General features: G+C 49.1%; 1 protein-coding gene across 2 annotated transcripts in view; it reads right to left on the bottom strand.

Annotated features, from left to right (window-relative positions):
• Nucleotides 1-11817, bottom strand: part of GNAO1 (G protein subunit alpha o1) — a 366081-nt gene extending 354264 nt beyond the window's left edge. Inside the window, exons 1-2 of one of the 2 annotated variants that reach the window (XM_073605497.1) lie at nt 11387-11817; nt 9026-9068 (exon numbers count right to left, since the gene is read on the bottom strand). In XM_073605497.1, coding sequence (XP_073461598.1) covers nt 9026-9068; nt 11387-11504 — 161 coding nt within the window. In that variant the 5' untranslated portion in view covers nt 11505-11817. The remainder of the gene's footprint in view (nt 1-9025; nt 9069-11386) is intronic. The other variant, XM_073605496.1, reaches the window with a different exon arrangement.
• Nucleotides 11818-16595: the final 4778 nt, after the last annotated feature.

The following is a 16595-nucleotide window of genomic DNA, read 5'->3' as shown; positions in this document are numbered from 1 at the left end:
CACAATTATGTGCCACTTTGTGTTGGTCTATCACATAAAATCCCAATAAAATACATTAACGTTTTTGGTTGTAACATGACAAAATGTGGAAAATTTCAAGGGGTATGAATACTTTTTCAAGGCACTGTATGACATAAATTTGCCTAGGCAAGAAACCAGGAAGTGACTCAAGAAATTTATATATACAAAAAAGGAAGTTTAAAACAAGTAAATGATATATTTTTCTATCCATTAATGCTAGAAACATGAGGATGGCAAGATTACCTCCTGAATGCCTGGCAACCACCGCTTAACTTCCTTTTGAAAAGTGACCCAAGGATCTCTTTTCAGAGGGCGGTATGCATTGCCACCTGTCGGAAAGAAGACTTAAAGAGGAAGTAAAGTCTTCCTCTTTAATTGTACCTCTGGGTAAGCCTATAATAAGGCTTACCTGTAGATACTGTAAATATCTCCTAAACTTGCACCGTTTAGGAGATATTTACTATATACGCTGCCGCCGGCGTCATCAGCGCATGCGCACTGAAGGAACAGCCCGCTCGTGGCGTTTAAGGGCCCATGCGCGGGAGTGACGGAATTGTGGCTCCAGCTAAACACAGCGCCAGAGCCCGCGAACCCAGAAGTAACTCTGGGAAAGACGTCGGTCGTGTCACAAACCTCTTTAAGGAAGCCTGTTATGAGGGAAACAAAGGCTGCCATTGGACCTACCCTATTTTTAGACTAGCCTGCTTATCCACATTTAAGTTTATTTTAAGCATTAGGGTTCATTAAATTACACCTGTTCTGAAAAAAAATAATAAATAAAACCATCGCCGACCTCCTTTCAAATATTCTAGCCACCTGACATTTGTGCGTCAATGGAATGAGTCAATGGCCTGAAAAAAAAAAAAAAAGTAGCATATATGAAACTCTTGTCTATCCTGCTCTGTATAATTCTCATGTCACCAAAGCACTGAAGCCAGTGTGTTGGCACAACAGCCAAGCAAATAGCATTCTCAAAACATAGAAACACAGAAGGGTGGTGTCAGAATAGGACCAAATGGTCAATCAAGTCTGCCATCGAGTAAACAGTTTGGAATAACTCAAGAGAAATACAAAATGGGTATTGCGAAAGCTATAAGAGCAACATGACAGAGAAAAAGTCAAACAAGAAATAAAAAAAAAAAAAAAAAAAAAAACACACAGAACCACAAGGGCATTATTCTGGAATACAATATGCAATTAGGGAATTCTATGTATTACTCTAGGTCTGGAGCTCTGAGAATACATTGTAAAGAAACCCATCTATGACATCTACAAGTACATGCCGACTGGACAGAAACTACACAGAAAAAAAAAAAGAATCATCTACTCCTCTTTCATATTCCATTGAGTGTTCCCCTATGTATGTGTGTCAGACAAGGTTCAGTTTTTCTAGCTGCTCCAACTTAACCTGCCACACACTTTAGAAGGCAATCCAAATGCTGTTAGACCTCAGTCTTTCCAAAATTTGCCTTTAAAATAATTGTAAACCTCAGAGATGAAATATGAGCAAAACATCATTCTATAGTGTGTACGTGTCCCAATCCAGAGTGCCATTTCTGTCTTTGTTCCTCTACTATCAGCATGAGCCACTTCAAACAAGTTCATCTGACACCAAGAGAAAAATGGTGACAGGGGAGTGACCTGCAGCTGATTGACAGCCTCAGCTCTGTTCCCCTGAGGTGGGTTGTGTCCCTTCCCTCCAATCGGGGCTCAGAGCTCTCCTTACTGAGCTCTTCAGAGTGTAAATTTAGCTCCCCACCCCTGCTATTCAGAGCCAAGAGATCCTATTTTAATTCTGGACTTTGAATAGATGTACAGCCGTGGCCAAAAGTTCTGAGAATGACAAAAATACTAATTTCCACAAAGTGTGCTGCCTCAGTTTTTAAGATGGCAATTTTGATATACTCCAGAATGTTATGAAGAGTGATCAGATGAATTGAAATGTCCCTTTTTGCCATGAACAGGAACTTCATCCCATAAAAAAAAAATATTTCCACTGCATTTGTGAAGAAGTCTTCAAGGCGCCCAAGAAAGTCCAGCAAGCACTAGGATCGATCATCTACTACAGTTGATTCAGCTGCGGAATCGGGGTGCCACCCGTGAGCGCTACCATCAGTCAAGTGCCAGCAGTAAAGCATCCGAGACAATTCATGTGTGGGGTTGATTCTCAGCCAAGGGAGTGGGCTCACTCACAATTTTGTCTAAGAACACAGTTTGTCAATGAACAATGCCTTTTCCAGCATGATGGAGCACCTTGCCATAAGGCAAAAGTGATAACGAAGTGGCTTGAGGAACAAAATATTGAGTTGCTGGGTCCATGGCCAGGAAACTCCCCAGACCTTAATCCCATTGAGAGCTTGTGGTCAATCCTCAAGTGGCAGGTGGACAAAAAAAAAAAAAACCACAAATTCTGACAAACTCCAAGCATTGATTATGCAAGAATGGGCTTCCATCAGTCAGGATGTGGCCCAGAAGTTGAATGACAGCATGCCAGGGAGAATTGTAGAGGTCTTGAAAAAGAAGGGTCAACACTGCAAATATTGACTCTTTCCATAAACTTGTAATTGTTAATAAAAAGCCTTTGACACTTATGCTTATACTTCAGTATACCATAGTAACATCTGACAAAAAGATCTAACACTGAAGCAGCGGACTTTGTGAAAATGTATAAACTGAGTCATTCTCAAAACTTTTGGCCATGCTGTAGAGAAGAGAAGACTGCAGATAAACAGGTACAACTTGCGTAGGAGGATGTGCTTCACTTCACTGGATATATAGAAGGGTTTACAACCACCTTGAGTTAAAGCTCACCTCCAGGCAGGCACCATAATTTCAATTGTTTTCCAAGGTTTGCTCTTTGTTACCACTAACTCCATGGCCCAATGCAGAGAACAGAGGGGGCAGGGGAAGGGCACAGACTTCTGTTGCCTAGAGTTGGGCTTTATTACCCTATGTACTGTATATGTGCTGATGAGGACACTCGAAGAACTACAATGAACTGGCTGAGGCTATCCATCCCATCTTAATTTAGCCTTCTTGGATCAGGAGGTAATTTCAAGCACCCCTTATATCCTGCTGAAATGTTGGATATCAGAACATGGGGGGGACAGTGAGATCAGCATTGATGACCCTCACACAGAAAAACATGTCCTCCATTCTTAATAACACAAAGCTGGATAATATAGCTAAGAAACACCATTAAAACATATTACTCAGCACATGGAAGTCCAATGAAAGGAGAGAAAATTGCCCTACTAATTTTTCCAATCTGAGGTTTAAAAACACATGAATAATTACATACAAAGCCCATCCTGTGGGAGTTGACTGACACGCAAGGCGGTAATGAGATACCCCGGAGGAGAACCACCTCCTGAATCATCCCAACCTCACATCCATTTCAGGAATCTCACCAAGCTATCAAAATAAAAGTCAGGATTTGTGGGAATAAACGGTCTCTCTAGAAAACACACATCGGGGGGGGGGGGGTGGCGGGGGGGAATCTAGATAGAATCTGGAACAGTTGTACATAGCAACCAATCCGCTTCTAGTTTTCATTTTCAGAACGTAAAGGCTAACCCCACTTTTGCACTGTTACATTTGTATACAAATGGGACTTTCCCACAACACCCCGCAGTGACAGTGTGCAAAGTTTCTTCTCCCCTGCAGCTGCTGCCACTTTTGCAATTTGAAAGGCTGAGCAGGGCTCCGCCCACACAGCCCTGTCATTTACAAAGATCTGTGAAGAAATAAACTACAGGTCCCGTCAGCCACCATGGCAGACAGATTTGTAGTTTTCAATGGAGCACGAGTACTGACACTTCCTTCAACTCTCCAATGGAAAGTCTGCACCTCAGTACAGGCATATAGCTAGAGGAAGAGTCCGCATGAGCCTGGCACTGCACCGCCATCCGCTGATAATGGTTGCAAAGCTTCACTGGCTGACCTGCAAAATAACCTGCAAATATATGCTTTTTTTTTTTTTTTTTTTTTTTTTTTTTTTTATATATAAATGTGGACTTGGACTTCGTAAGCTGAAGTTAGAAACTTTACACACAGTTGCTCTGGATTCTTTCTGCACCAGTTTTAGTGAATCCCCCCCAGACAGAAGTTTATGCCAAAAAAATGCTGAAAGAATGAAAATGCATCATTAACAGTATGATGGATTCAGTGTCAGACTTATTTACTAAAAGGCCACTGTAAAATAAACATTTTTGGGCCCCTAGCCAACTATTGTCCGTGAAAGTCTTTGTGATACTCTGGAGTCTGTCACAGTTAATACACAATTGGGCTCAGTTGTCCTCTTCACTCACATTTGTGAACATGTTACATCCATATTTAGGGTGCAACATGTGAAGCATTAGACCCCTTTCTCCCTTGTGACAGCAAGCCGGGGGGGGGGGGGGGTGGACGACCTTCTCCCCCCACCGGTGTTCACAATTCAAAGAGGAGTGTGACCATGAAAGGCTCCGCCCACAGAGCTGCATCATTGATTTACATATCCCTGTGAATCAATGGACTACAAGTACCAACAGTCTTTGCGGCTGTCAGCTTGTAGCTCTCAATTAACTACCAGGGCACCGTTGAGCGCTCTAGGTAGTTTATTGTGCTTCATGATTGCCTGTATCGGAGGTATGGGTAGACAGCATTACACCGATGATCTTGTGAGTTCCCTAACGAAAAAAATGAGTAAATGCTAAATATATTATTTTTTTTTGTAAAGGTGAACTTATCCTTTAAGACAAAATAGTGTGATGTGGAAGTGGGGGATCCTTCTGCATGTCCATCCAACAAAAAAATAGTGAAAACTGGGAAGTATAAAGTTTTTTTTACAAGCTGGACCAATTTCAGTATACAAATTCTATATCTGCCCAATCTCTGAGGAAATAAAGAATCACTGTACGAACATCTGCTACTACGGTGATCCCCTTCTGGGTCCACGCTGAGCGGCTGCCCTACTGCATAATGAACATAGGTGGACACATGCTCAACACAGGTGCCATTTACATAACACCTTGCATTTTTCTCAATGAATGCAAAGCATTCTCAGATCGGACGAGGTGGGTGACCAGGTACATAATATGTATAATTAAATATGTATACTTATATTGATCCAAGCTGGACTAATAGAACAAACACAATAGCCACAAAGGATATAAATCCGCTTTGCGATTAGCTTTTGTAACTCCATAAATTAGCCTGAAAAGTTGCAGTGACATTATCACTGCTGTACATAGCCTGTGCAGAGATATGCTGTGGGAAGAGCCCAGCAACTTCACATCTACAGGCTGCCTGCAGAGAACTACAGGAGGGGCAGAGACAAGACCAGCCACCCTGGACAACAAGAAAGAGCAACAATGACCGGTCTTTATTACAGGAGGCTCCTACAGGTGAAGGCACACTGGATTACTGAACAGATGTGGAAGGAATTGATAAAGCACACCAAGATTCAAGGAAGAATACAAATGATGAATGTATATTCAATGTATAGATGATATCTACTGATCCTGCAGTTCACCTTTAAATTGGTACCCAAGTCTCAGAGGGCTCTTGTTGGGCTGGAATTAGATTTGAGAAATGATTTGTAAACCATCCCCGTCATCTGCACACCCCACGAAGCTTCCCCCGTTATCTGCACCCCCCCCCCCCCCCCAGGAAGCAGCGGCCTTCCCGTCATCTGCACACCCCACGAAGCAGCGGCCATCCCCGTCGTCTGTACACCCCACGAAGCTTCCGCGTTATCTGCACCCCCCCCCAGGAAGCAGCGGCCTTCCCGTCATCTGCACCCCCCCCCCAGGAAGCAGCGGCCTTCCCGTCATCTGCACCCCCCCCAGGAAGCAGCGGCCTTCCCGTCATCTGCACCCCCCCCCAGGAAGCAGCGGCCTTCCCGTCATCTGCACCCCCCCCAGGAAGCAGCGGCCTTCCCGTCATCTGCACCCCCCCCCCAGGAAGCAGCGGCCTTCCCGTCATCTGCACCCCCCCCAGGAAGCAGCGGCCTTCCCGTCATCTGCACCCCCCCCCCCATGAAGCAGCGGCCTTCCGTCATCTGCACCCCCCCCCCCCATGAAGCAGCGGCCTTCCCGTCATCTGCACCCCCCCCCCATGAAGCAGCGGCCTTCCCGTCATCTGCACCCCCCCCAGGAAGCAGCGGCCTTCCCGTCATCTGCACCCCCCCAGGAAGCAGCGGCCTTCCCGTCATCCGCACCCCCCCAGGAAGCAGCGGCCTTCCAGTCATCCGCACCCCCCCCCCCAGGAAGCAGCGGCCTTCCCGTCATCTGAACCCCCCCCCCAGGAAGCAGCGGCCTTCCCGTCATCTGAACCCCCCCCCCAGGAACCAGCGGCCTTCCCGTCATCCGCACCCCCCCCCAGGAAGCAGCGGCCTTCCCGTCATCCGCACCCCCCCCCAGGAAGCAGCGGCCTTCCCGTCATCCGCACCCCCCCCCCAGGAAGCAGCGGCCTTCCCGTCATCTGCACCCCCCCCCAGGAAGCAGCGGCCTTCCCGTCATCTGCACCCCCCCAGGAAGCAGCGGCCTTCCCGTCATCCGCACCCCCCCAGGAAGCAGCGGCCTTCCAGTCATCCGCACCCCCCCCCCAGGAAGCAGCGGCCTTCCCGTCATCCGCACCCCCCCCCAGGAAGCAGCGGCCTTCCCGTCATTCCGCACCCCCCCCCAGGAAGCAGCGGCCTTCCCGTCATCCGCACCCCCCCCCCCCCAGGAAGCAGCGGCCTTCCCGTCATCCGCACCCCCCCCCCCCCCCCAGGAAGCAGCGGCCTTCCCGTCATCCGCACCCCCCCCCCCCCCCCCCAGGAAGCAGCGGCCTTCCCGTCATCCGCACCCCCCCCCACAGGAAGCAGCGGCCTTCCAGTCATCTGCACCCCCCCCAGGAAGCAGCGGCCTTCCAGTCATCTGCACCCCCCCCCAGGAAGCAGTGACTGTGTGGGGTGACCCAACATTCACATTATACAATGCACTCCTATAACCTGCACCTCATGTCAGCAAGCAGCTGCCAGCCAATGGAGGAGATGCAAACCCACAGAAAGCTGATCCCACCGAGGACACCTCATAGAGGATTAACATCCCTGACAACACACACGATGTGATCAGCAGAGTGCCGTCCCCCGATCAGCCCACACATCATCCTGTTCACCGATCGCTCGCCCAGCCCCCCCAGTGATGTGCACACCGCATGTTCCAGCATCGAGGATCTCCGAACACATCCGCTCCGAGGGGGGAGACCGCGATCGGCAATTCCCGGAGGCGGCTCGTACACAGCCGACGAGAGCCGAGCCCGCAGGCCCCGCCCACAGCCTTCCCGAATCCCGGCTGGGCGCTGTCCACCTCCTGAAACACTCCGATCCACCGAGGAGACCCCCCCCCAAATATAACGACACCGGGAGATGACCGAACATTGTATATACACCGATACCGGACACAGCTATACATAACAAAGACAAGTACACCATCCGCACCCAATAATATATCAGACCGCGTGCTGAGATCTCATTATCTAATACATTCCCCTCCCCCCCCCCCATATCATCCATACAGGCCGCCATGTTTAATAAGGAGGTGATCATACCGGATCACGGGGGGGGGGCGATAATAATCTTCTATATCTATAGGATTGCTGTGACCCCCCCGGTCTGATTACACCGCCCAGGATATGGGGGAGTCTCTATAGAAGGATGACATGGGGGGGGGGGGGGGGACTCTATAGAAGGATATGGGGGGGGGACTCTATAGAAGGATATGGGGGGGGACTCTATAGAAGGATATGGGGGGGACTCTATAGAAGGATATGGGGGGGACTCTATAGAAGGATATGGGGGGGACTCTATAGAAGGATGACATGGGGGGGGGGGGGGGGAGTCTCTATAGAAGGATATGGGGGGGCTCTATAGAAGGATGACATGGGGGGGCTCTATAGAAGGATATGGGGGGGGGCTCTATAGAAGGATGACATGGGGGGGGGGGAAGTCTCTATAGAAGGATATGGGGGGGGCTCTATAGAAGGATATGGGGGGGGGCTCTATAGAAGGATGACATGGGGGGGGGGGGAAGTCTCTATAGAAGGATATGGGGGGGGCTCTATAGAAGGATATGGGGGGGGGCTCTATAGAAGGATGACATGGGGGGGGGGCTCTATAGAAGGATGACATGGGGGGGGGGCTCTATAGAAGGATGACATGGGGGGGGGCTCTATAGAAGGATGACATGGGGGGGGGGCTCTATAGAAGGATGACATGGGGGGGGCTCTATAGAAGGATGACATGGGGGGGGGGGCTCTATAGAAGGATATGGGGGGGAAGTCTATAGAAGGATGACATGGGGGGGGGCTCTATAGAAGGATATGGGGGGGAAGTCTATAGAAGGATGACATGGGGGGGGGGGGGAGTCTCTATAGAAGGATATGGGGGGGGGGCTCTATAGAAGGATGACATGGGGGGGGGCTCTATAGAAGGATATGGGGGGGGGCTCTATAGAAGGATGACATGGGGGGGGGCTCTATAGAAGGATGACATGGGGGGGGGGCTCTATAGAAGGATATGGGGGGGAAGTCTATAGAAGGATGACATGGGGGGGGGGGGGGAGTCTCTATAGAAGGATGACATGGGGGGGCTCTATAGAAGGATGACATGGGGGGGGCTCTATAGAAGGATGACATGGGGGGGGCGGGGGGTGTGCACATGACAGAGGAGACCTCCATGCTGGGACAGCCATGGCTCTCATTATTCCAGCCTGATGTGTGTACAATGTGATCGGTGTTGTGTGTACAATGTGATCGGTGTGTACAATGTGATCGGTGTTGTGTGTAGAATGGTGATCGGTGTGTACAATATGACAGTCGGTATGTAGTGGAGGAGCCGGTGATCCGCTCCCCGGGTTCAGCACCACACTGGGTGAACAGCTCCTCCTGCAATCAGTGCACACAGGGCCAGGCACCAACATGGCGGCTCACACATCCCGGGGGGGGGGGGGGAGGAGGAGGAGAGGGGGAGGACACTTACTTCATCTGCTTCACAATGGTGCTCTTCCCAGACTCCCCGGCCCCTGTACGGGCAGAGAAAAGACAAGACTTCCATCAATGGCGGGGACAGTACAATACCCCACTACCAGCACTGTGCTATACACATCATTATCACCACCCCCCCCCCCCCAAATATCCCCTCCATCCACCCCAATACAATAGACACATCAGTATGGGGGATACATGGACTGGGAGCAGAGCTGGGAAGGAGGACATGGGGTGGATTGGGGGGGGGGGGGGATTACCATAGAACTCTCGGCACAGAGCCCAGCTCAGAAGGGGGTTGATGCTGGGGGTGATTATGGGGGATGGGGGGTGATTATGGGGGATGGGGGGTGATTATGGGGGGCCCAGCATTTGACATATATCTGAACACTGATATAATCTTCTCCGGGGATCACATCCGGGATATATACAGTGGATGGACTCTATATAGATATATATACAGTGGATGGACTCTATATAGATATATATACAGTGGATGGACTCTATATAGATATATATACAGTGGATGGACTCTCTATATAGATATATATACAGTGGATGGACTCTATATAGATATATATACAGTGGATGGACTCTATATAGATATATATACAGTGGATGGACTCTATATAGATATATATACAGTGGATGGACTCTATATAGATATATACAGTGGATGGACTCTATATAGATATATACAGTGGATGGACTCTCTATATAGATATATATACAGTGGATGGACTCTCTATATAGATATATATACAGTGGATGGACTCTATATAGATATATAAGGGGGGGGGGCTGCAGTGTGCTGATCAGAGGCTGGGTGTGACTACATCTCATGTGAAGCTTCCAATCTAATGGAGGATCCTCTATGTACTGGTGGTGAATGTATACATGCACTGAATGAATGGTGAGCAACGGCAGGCATGCAGTAGGTGAATGATGAAGAGCAGGCATACACTTTGGTGAATAGCAAGCAATGGGTGAATGATATGCATGTACTGGGTGAATGGTATGCAAAGGCAGGCATGCAGTAGGTGAATGATGAAGAGCAGCAGGCATGGACTGGGTGGAAGGGTCAGTAGGCAGTCATGCACTGGGTGAATGGTGTACAGAAGCAGGCAGTGTTATAGATGAGGGGAGTCAGTGTTGTCACACAGCAGCAGGCAATGGGTGAATGTTGTAAGGGGATGTCAGCAGGCAATGGGTGAATGTTGTAAGGGGATGTCAGCAGGCAATGGGTGAATGTTGTAAGGGGATGTCAGCAGGCAATGGGTGAATGTTGTAAGGGGATGTCAGCAGGCAATGGGTGAATGTTCCGCAGCGGGTGAAGGGGGGGTGAATGTTCCTCAGCGGGGGGAGGTGAATGTTCCTCAGTGAGGTCAGGGGGGTGAATGTCCCTCAGTGGGTGAAGGGAGGAGAGGAGGAGGAGGGGGGTGAATGTTCCTGAATGTATGAAGGGAGGAGGAGGGGGGTGAATGTTCCTCAGTGGGTGAATGTCCCTGAATGTGTGAAGGGAAGAGAGGAGGAGGGGGGTGAATGTTCCTCAGTGGGTGAATGTCTCTGAATGTGTGAAGGGAGGAGGAGGGGGGTGAATGTTCTTCAGTGGGTGAATGTCCCTGAATGTGTGAAGGGAAGAGAGGAGGGGGTGAATGTTCCTCAGTGGGTGAATGTCCCTCAATGTGTGAAGGGAGGAGGGTGAATGTTCCTCAGTGGGTGAAAGTCCCTGAATGTGTGAATTTTCCTCAGTGGGTGAATGTTCATCAATGGGTGAAGGGAGGAGGAGGGGGTGAATGTTCCTCAGTGGGTGAAGGGAGGAGAGAAGGAGGGGGGTGAATGTTCCTCAGTGGGAGGAGGGGGGTGAATGTCCCTCAGTGGGTGAATGTTCCTCAGTGGGTGAAGGGAGGGGGTGAATGTTCCTCGGTGGGTGAATGTTCCTCGGTGAGTGAAGGGAGGGGGTGAATGTTCCTCAGTGGGTGAATGTTCCTCAGTGGGTGAATGTTCCTCAGTGGGTGAATGTTCCTCAGTGGGTGAAGGGAGGGGGTGAATGTTCCTCAGTGGGTGAAGGGAGGGGGTGAATGTTCCTCAGTGGGTGAAGGGAGGGGGTGAATGTTCCTCAGTGGGTGAAGGGAGGGGGTGAATGTTCCTCAGTGGGTGAACGTTCCTCAGTGGGTGAAGGGAGGGGGTGAATGTTCCTCAGTGGGTGAAGGGAGGGGGTGAATGTTCCTCAGTGGGTGAAGGGAGGGGGTGAATGTTCCTCAGTGGGTGAAGGGAGGGGGTGAATGTTCCTCGGTGGGTGAATGTTCCTCAGTGGGTGAATGTAGGAGGGGAGGGGGGGGATCAGCGTTCTCACCCAGCAGCAGCAGTTTGACATCCTTGGCCGCAGTGATCCCATCCTCCTTCAGGTTCTTCTCGATCTGTTTGCTTCTCTCCAGCGCAGCTCTCTCCTCCGCGCTCAGGGTGCAGCCCATGACTGCTCGGGGGGTCCCGGTCCGGCGGGAGCGGGCGGAGGAGGTCCCGGGTCCTGGTCCCGGCAGGGTAGAGATGAGGAGAGTTCGTTTCCTGGGGGGTGGCGGGAGTGCGGCGAGGAAAGGTTCCCGTTTTGTTGGGTGCCGGTGCAGGCTCTCGGTTCTGTCACCCCGGGCTCTCGGTACCGCCGTATCCCGCTATCTCCGTCTCTGCCTCTCCGCTGCCGCTCTGACGTCACTAGGCGCGCGACCGCGGGAGCGGCCAGACACTGGGAAGGACGGGGACGCGCCTTGGGTAGCGTTTTCGGCCCCGCCTATGGTTTGGGCAGCGTCACGTGATCTTCCCTGTCAGCAGGCAGAGGAGGAGCCGCCCCCCGCCCCTGTCATCCAGAATACATTGAATTACACGTACAAATCACTTCATCTAGTGTTCCTGTCATTTCACAAGTCATTCTTAAATCTGCAGGTTTTATTAATGTAACACAGAATTCAGACACGTCCTGTTATAGAGTGACAACAATCAGTCACGGTCTTCCAATTGTTCTTATGTGTTGTCACCTTTTCATAGGCAAGCCCCCACAATATAGGTTACAACACACTTTACATCGGCATTATTTATTGTCCCCAACATCAGGAAACCTTCCTTGAGAATTGACCTACAGCAGTTGCTGGAGCATGTAGACATAATTGGCTGCAAAGAGATTGCAGGAGATCAGCAGTGAGGATCTGCAACAAAGGATAAAAAGACAAGAAACCAGTTGCAGTGCTGTATATTAGAGTATACAGTCATACATTATAAAATATGCCTGTTGTTCCTGTGGATGTAGACTGCCTTCATCAGGACTCTATGGTGGTCAGATCTTCACTTCCAGGAGTCCTTGTTCCTGTCTATGCTAAAGATATATGACATTGACTGTATGTTTGTTCTGCTACAGAATAAATTTGGGCCAATCACATGCCTCCTTGATGGCATGATGGATAAGTATCCCCCCAAATTTCTCAGAATTGAGGACACCATTGATCCTGACCAAATCTCCACCTCCATTTGCAGAAATGCAGCCCGACACTCATTATTGTACCGCTCTCCAGCCCTTCAGCCAAAAACTGCCTCCTGATACAGCCAAATATTTCAAATTTTGACTCCTCAGTCCAGAGCACCTGCTGCCATTTTCTGCACCCCATTTCCTATGTTTTTGTGCATAGTTGAGTCCAGTGGCAGCGGGGGGGGGGGGGGGGGGTCTCACATTTGGTCATCCAGTTTTGCACTTACCCCATCTAGGTTGTGGGCAGGCAGCAGGCAGCGGCTTCTGTCACGTCTCCTCCTCCTCTGCATCACGACGCTTCTGCCATGCATCTCCTCCCTCCTCCTCCTAGGCTTCCAATAAAATCACTTTCCTTTCAGCCAATCAGGTGACGGGTCTCAGGACCCACTTTATGATTGGCCAGGAGGAGGATCAGTGTGACATTCATTCACTATTGTCACAGAACTGGGTGGGCTCGGAGAACAGTGCTCTGTGCCCGAGCCCACCCTTTTTTTGAAGCCTATTAGAGCCTCTGGCTTTTTTAATGTGCTTCAAAAAAAAAATCACCCCCCCCCCCCCCCATTGGAATTCATGCGTCTGGCACCCTACGTATAGATTAGGGGGCCAGATGCATGGATAGGGGGGCCAGCGCCCGTGTGCCCCTAATGGACGGGCTGCCACTGGCTGAGTCGGTTACCCTTGTTTCCACGTCAGAAGTATGGCTTTTTGGCTCAATTGTTCCATGAAGACCACATCTGGCCGGACTTCTCTGGACAGCAGATGGGTGTACCTGGGTTCCACTGGTTTCCTCCAGTACTGTGCTGAAGACACTGCTGGACATCTTCTGATGTCAATGTTAAGTAACAATGATGTGTCTTTCATCTGCTGTATTATGTTTCCTTGGTAGACAACTGTGTCTACAGTCCTCAACATTGCCTGTTTCTTCGTGCCTCTTCAAAAGAGCTTGGACAGCACATCTTGAAACCCCAGACTGCGTTAAAATCTTTGCCTGGGAGAGACCTTGCTAATGCAATACAGGTATAACTACCTTGTGCCTTGTTGCTGTGCTCAGTCTTGCCACAGTGTCAGACCTGGGACCTGAAACTGTCTTCCACAACCTCACCTTCGTAGCAGAGTTTGGCTGTTCCTCACCCAGGTTTAAGTCTCCTACACAGCTGTTTCTGTTTCAGGTAATGGCTGTATTTCACCCTACATATGAAATTTATGATCATTTGCACCTGCTTGGCATAATTGATTAATCATACGCCTGACTGTAATCCTACAAAATCCCTGAATTTGTGCAAGTGTACAGAGTGTGCAAGTGTAACCATTGATGCTGGTTTGAAACCAAAGGGTAGTCACATCAAATATTGATATGATCCATGATGCGAATGATGCAAATCTCCCATTCCACCAAACCCCAAAGGTGCTCTATTGGAGTGAGATCTGATGACTGTGGAGACCATTGGAGTACAGTGACCTCATTGTAATGTTCAAGAAACCAGTGGTGAGATGATCTGAGCTTTGTGACATGGTCCATTATCCTGCTTAAAGTAGCCATCAGAAGATGGATACTCTGTAGTCATTAAGGGATGAACATGGTCAGTAACAATACTCAGGTAGGCCGTGCCATTTAAACAATGCTCAAATGGTATTGAGGGGCCCAAAGTGTGCCAAGAAAATATCCCCCACACCATTACACCACAACCAGCCTGAACCGTTGATACAAGGCAAGATGGATCCATGCGCTTTCATGTTGTTTACGCCAAATTCCAACCCCATCCGAATGGTGCAGCTGAAATCCAGACTCATCAGACCAGGCAATGTTTTTCTAATCCTCTACTGTCCAATTTTGGTGAGCCTGTGTGAATTGTAGCCTCGGTTTCCTGTTCTTGACTGACAGGAGTGGCACCCGGTGTGGTCTTCTGCTGTTGTAGCCCATCTGCTTCAGGGTTCGATGTGTTGTGCACTCAAAGATGGTATTCGGCATACCTTGGTTGTAATGAGTGGTTATTTCAATTACCGTTATCTTTCTATCATCTCAAACCAGTCTGCCCATTCTCCTGTGACCTCTGACATCAACAAGGCATTTTCGTTGACACAACTGCTGCTTGCTGGATATTTTCTGTTTTTCGGACCATTATCTGTAAACCCTAGAGACGGTTGTGTGTGAAAATCCCAGTAGATCAACAGTTTTTGAAATACTCAGACCAGCCCGACTGGCACCAGCAACCATGCCACATTCAAGCCCTTTCTTACGCATTCTGATGCTCGGTTTGAACTTCGGCAAGTCATCTTCACCACGTCTAGATGCCTAAATTCATTGAGTGGCTGCCATGTGTTTGGCTGATTAGCAATTTGTGTTACCAAGCAAGTGAACAGGTGTACCTAGTAAAGTTTCCGGTGAGTGTAAATACACACACACATATGTATTCTGTTCATTAGGCACAATTACGCTGCAGCTGAGGCTCCCGGGCACCACAACAACAGGCAAATTTTACTCTGTACGGTCATATGCCCTAGTGTTCAACCGTGTGCAAGAGCCCACTTTTAATTTTAAAAATAGCATTTTTTAATACATGGTAATTTAGCAAATTGTATGTCACTCAATTCTGGTTTACATAGCGTTTAGCAGCTGGCATGCCCCCCATGTGTGACAGCTGTCCCTGATCTCCAGGGCATTTCCATGTTTTTATATTTTTGTGGCTGGTGGCAGTATGGTGGTTTGCACTTCTATCCTGCAGCACTGGGGTCCTCAGTTCAAATCCCAGCCAGCATACTACCTGCATGGAGTTTGCATGTCCATCCCGTGCTTGCATGGGTTTCCTTCCACACTTTAAAAACATGTTGTTAGGTTAATTGGATCGATATATGTATGTACACTGAGCAAAATTATAAACACATAACACTTTTGTGTTTGCCCCTATTTATGGTGAGCTGAACTTAAAGATCTACGACTTTTTTCATGTACACAAAAGGCCTATTTCTCTCAAATGTTGTTCACAAATCTGTCTAAATCTGTGTTAGTGAGCACTTCTCCTTTGCCAAGATAATCCATCCACCTCACAGGTGTGGCATAGGCTGGCCACAATAAAAGGCCACTCTAAAATGTGCAGTTTTATCACACAGCAACATGCCACAGATGTCGCAAGTTTTGAGGGAGTGTGCAATTGGCATGCTGACTACAGGAATGTCCACCAGAGCTAATGTAACAAGCCCCTTGCTCGCTCGGTTCCACTCTCCCGACACTCCTCTGCGGCTATAGAATCAGACTGCAGATCGCAACATCTGATTGCTCAGTCATCCAATGCTCCGGGATTAGAACTACAGCTATGTGCCATTCTAACCCAGTAGTGATAGCTCAGAACAAACACCAGGCAGGCTGTATGTAAGTTCAACCAGGAATCTCTTTTATTCAAAAATACAGGCTCTTTTATTTTATTATCAAATACCCTGTCTCTGCAACTGGTGTCTGGGGATAAAGGTTCACCATCTCCTCTCCGTGGAACCCAGAAGATGCTATCAGTGCTGGGAAGAGGTTAGCAGAGCTCTGCCCTGTTGTCAGCACTTCAGGTTTGGGGACAGCAATCTTTAGATTTTTCACTGCCGATTCTCTGGCATTCTGCTGGACAGGCACATTCCTCCATCCAAGATCATTCAATGCAGAAACATGTTCATCAAGGTCAGTCAGCACTTGCTGCATTCGCCATAAGACCTCCGCCTCCATAGCTGCGGGGCCAGGTTGGCAAAGCACACTGTTACTCAGCCACATTGTCAACTCTTCAGCCAGGATTTCAGAGTTGTCAACTGGTATTTCCTGATAGTCCCAGGAAAAGAGAGCACCACCCTGCTGCTGAGCAGAGTCTAACAGCTGTTTGTAGGCGATCTCCAGGTCCCATTCCTGAACGGCCAGAAACTCCAAATCTTCCTGTGCCCAGTGCACTTCTGAGACATTTAGTCTCCGCTCTCTGTGCTCCATTATTTCCTCCAAACGCCACTCCCGATCACTCCCAAAGTCAGGGTCCCTGGACAGCCTCCAGTATAAAAATCCCAGGCCATCGTAGTCAAAGCC

Source organism: Aquarana catesbeiana, linkage group LG11 (assembly GCF_042186555.1).
Source record: "Aquarana catesbeiana isolate 2022-GZ linkage group LG11, ASM4218655v1, whole genome shotgun sequence".
In the NCBI taxonomy this organism is placed as follows: Eukaryota; Metazoa; Chordata; class Amphibia; order Anura; family Ranidae; genus Aquarana; species Aquarana catesbeiana.
This window is presented reverse-complemented; position numbering and strand designations above follow the sequence as displayed.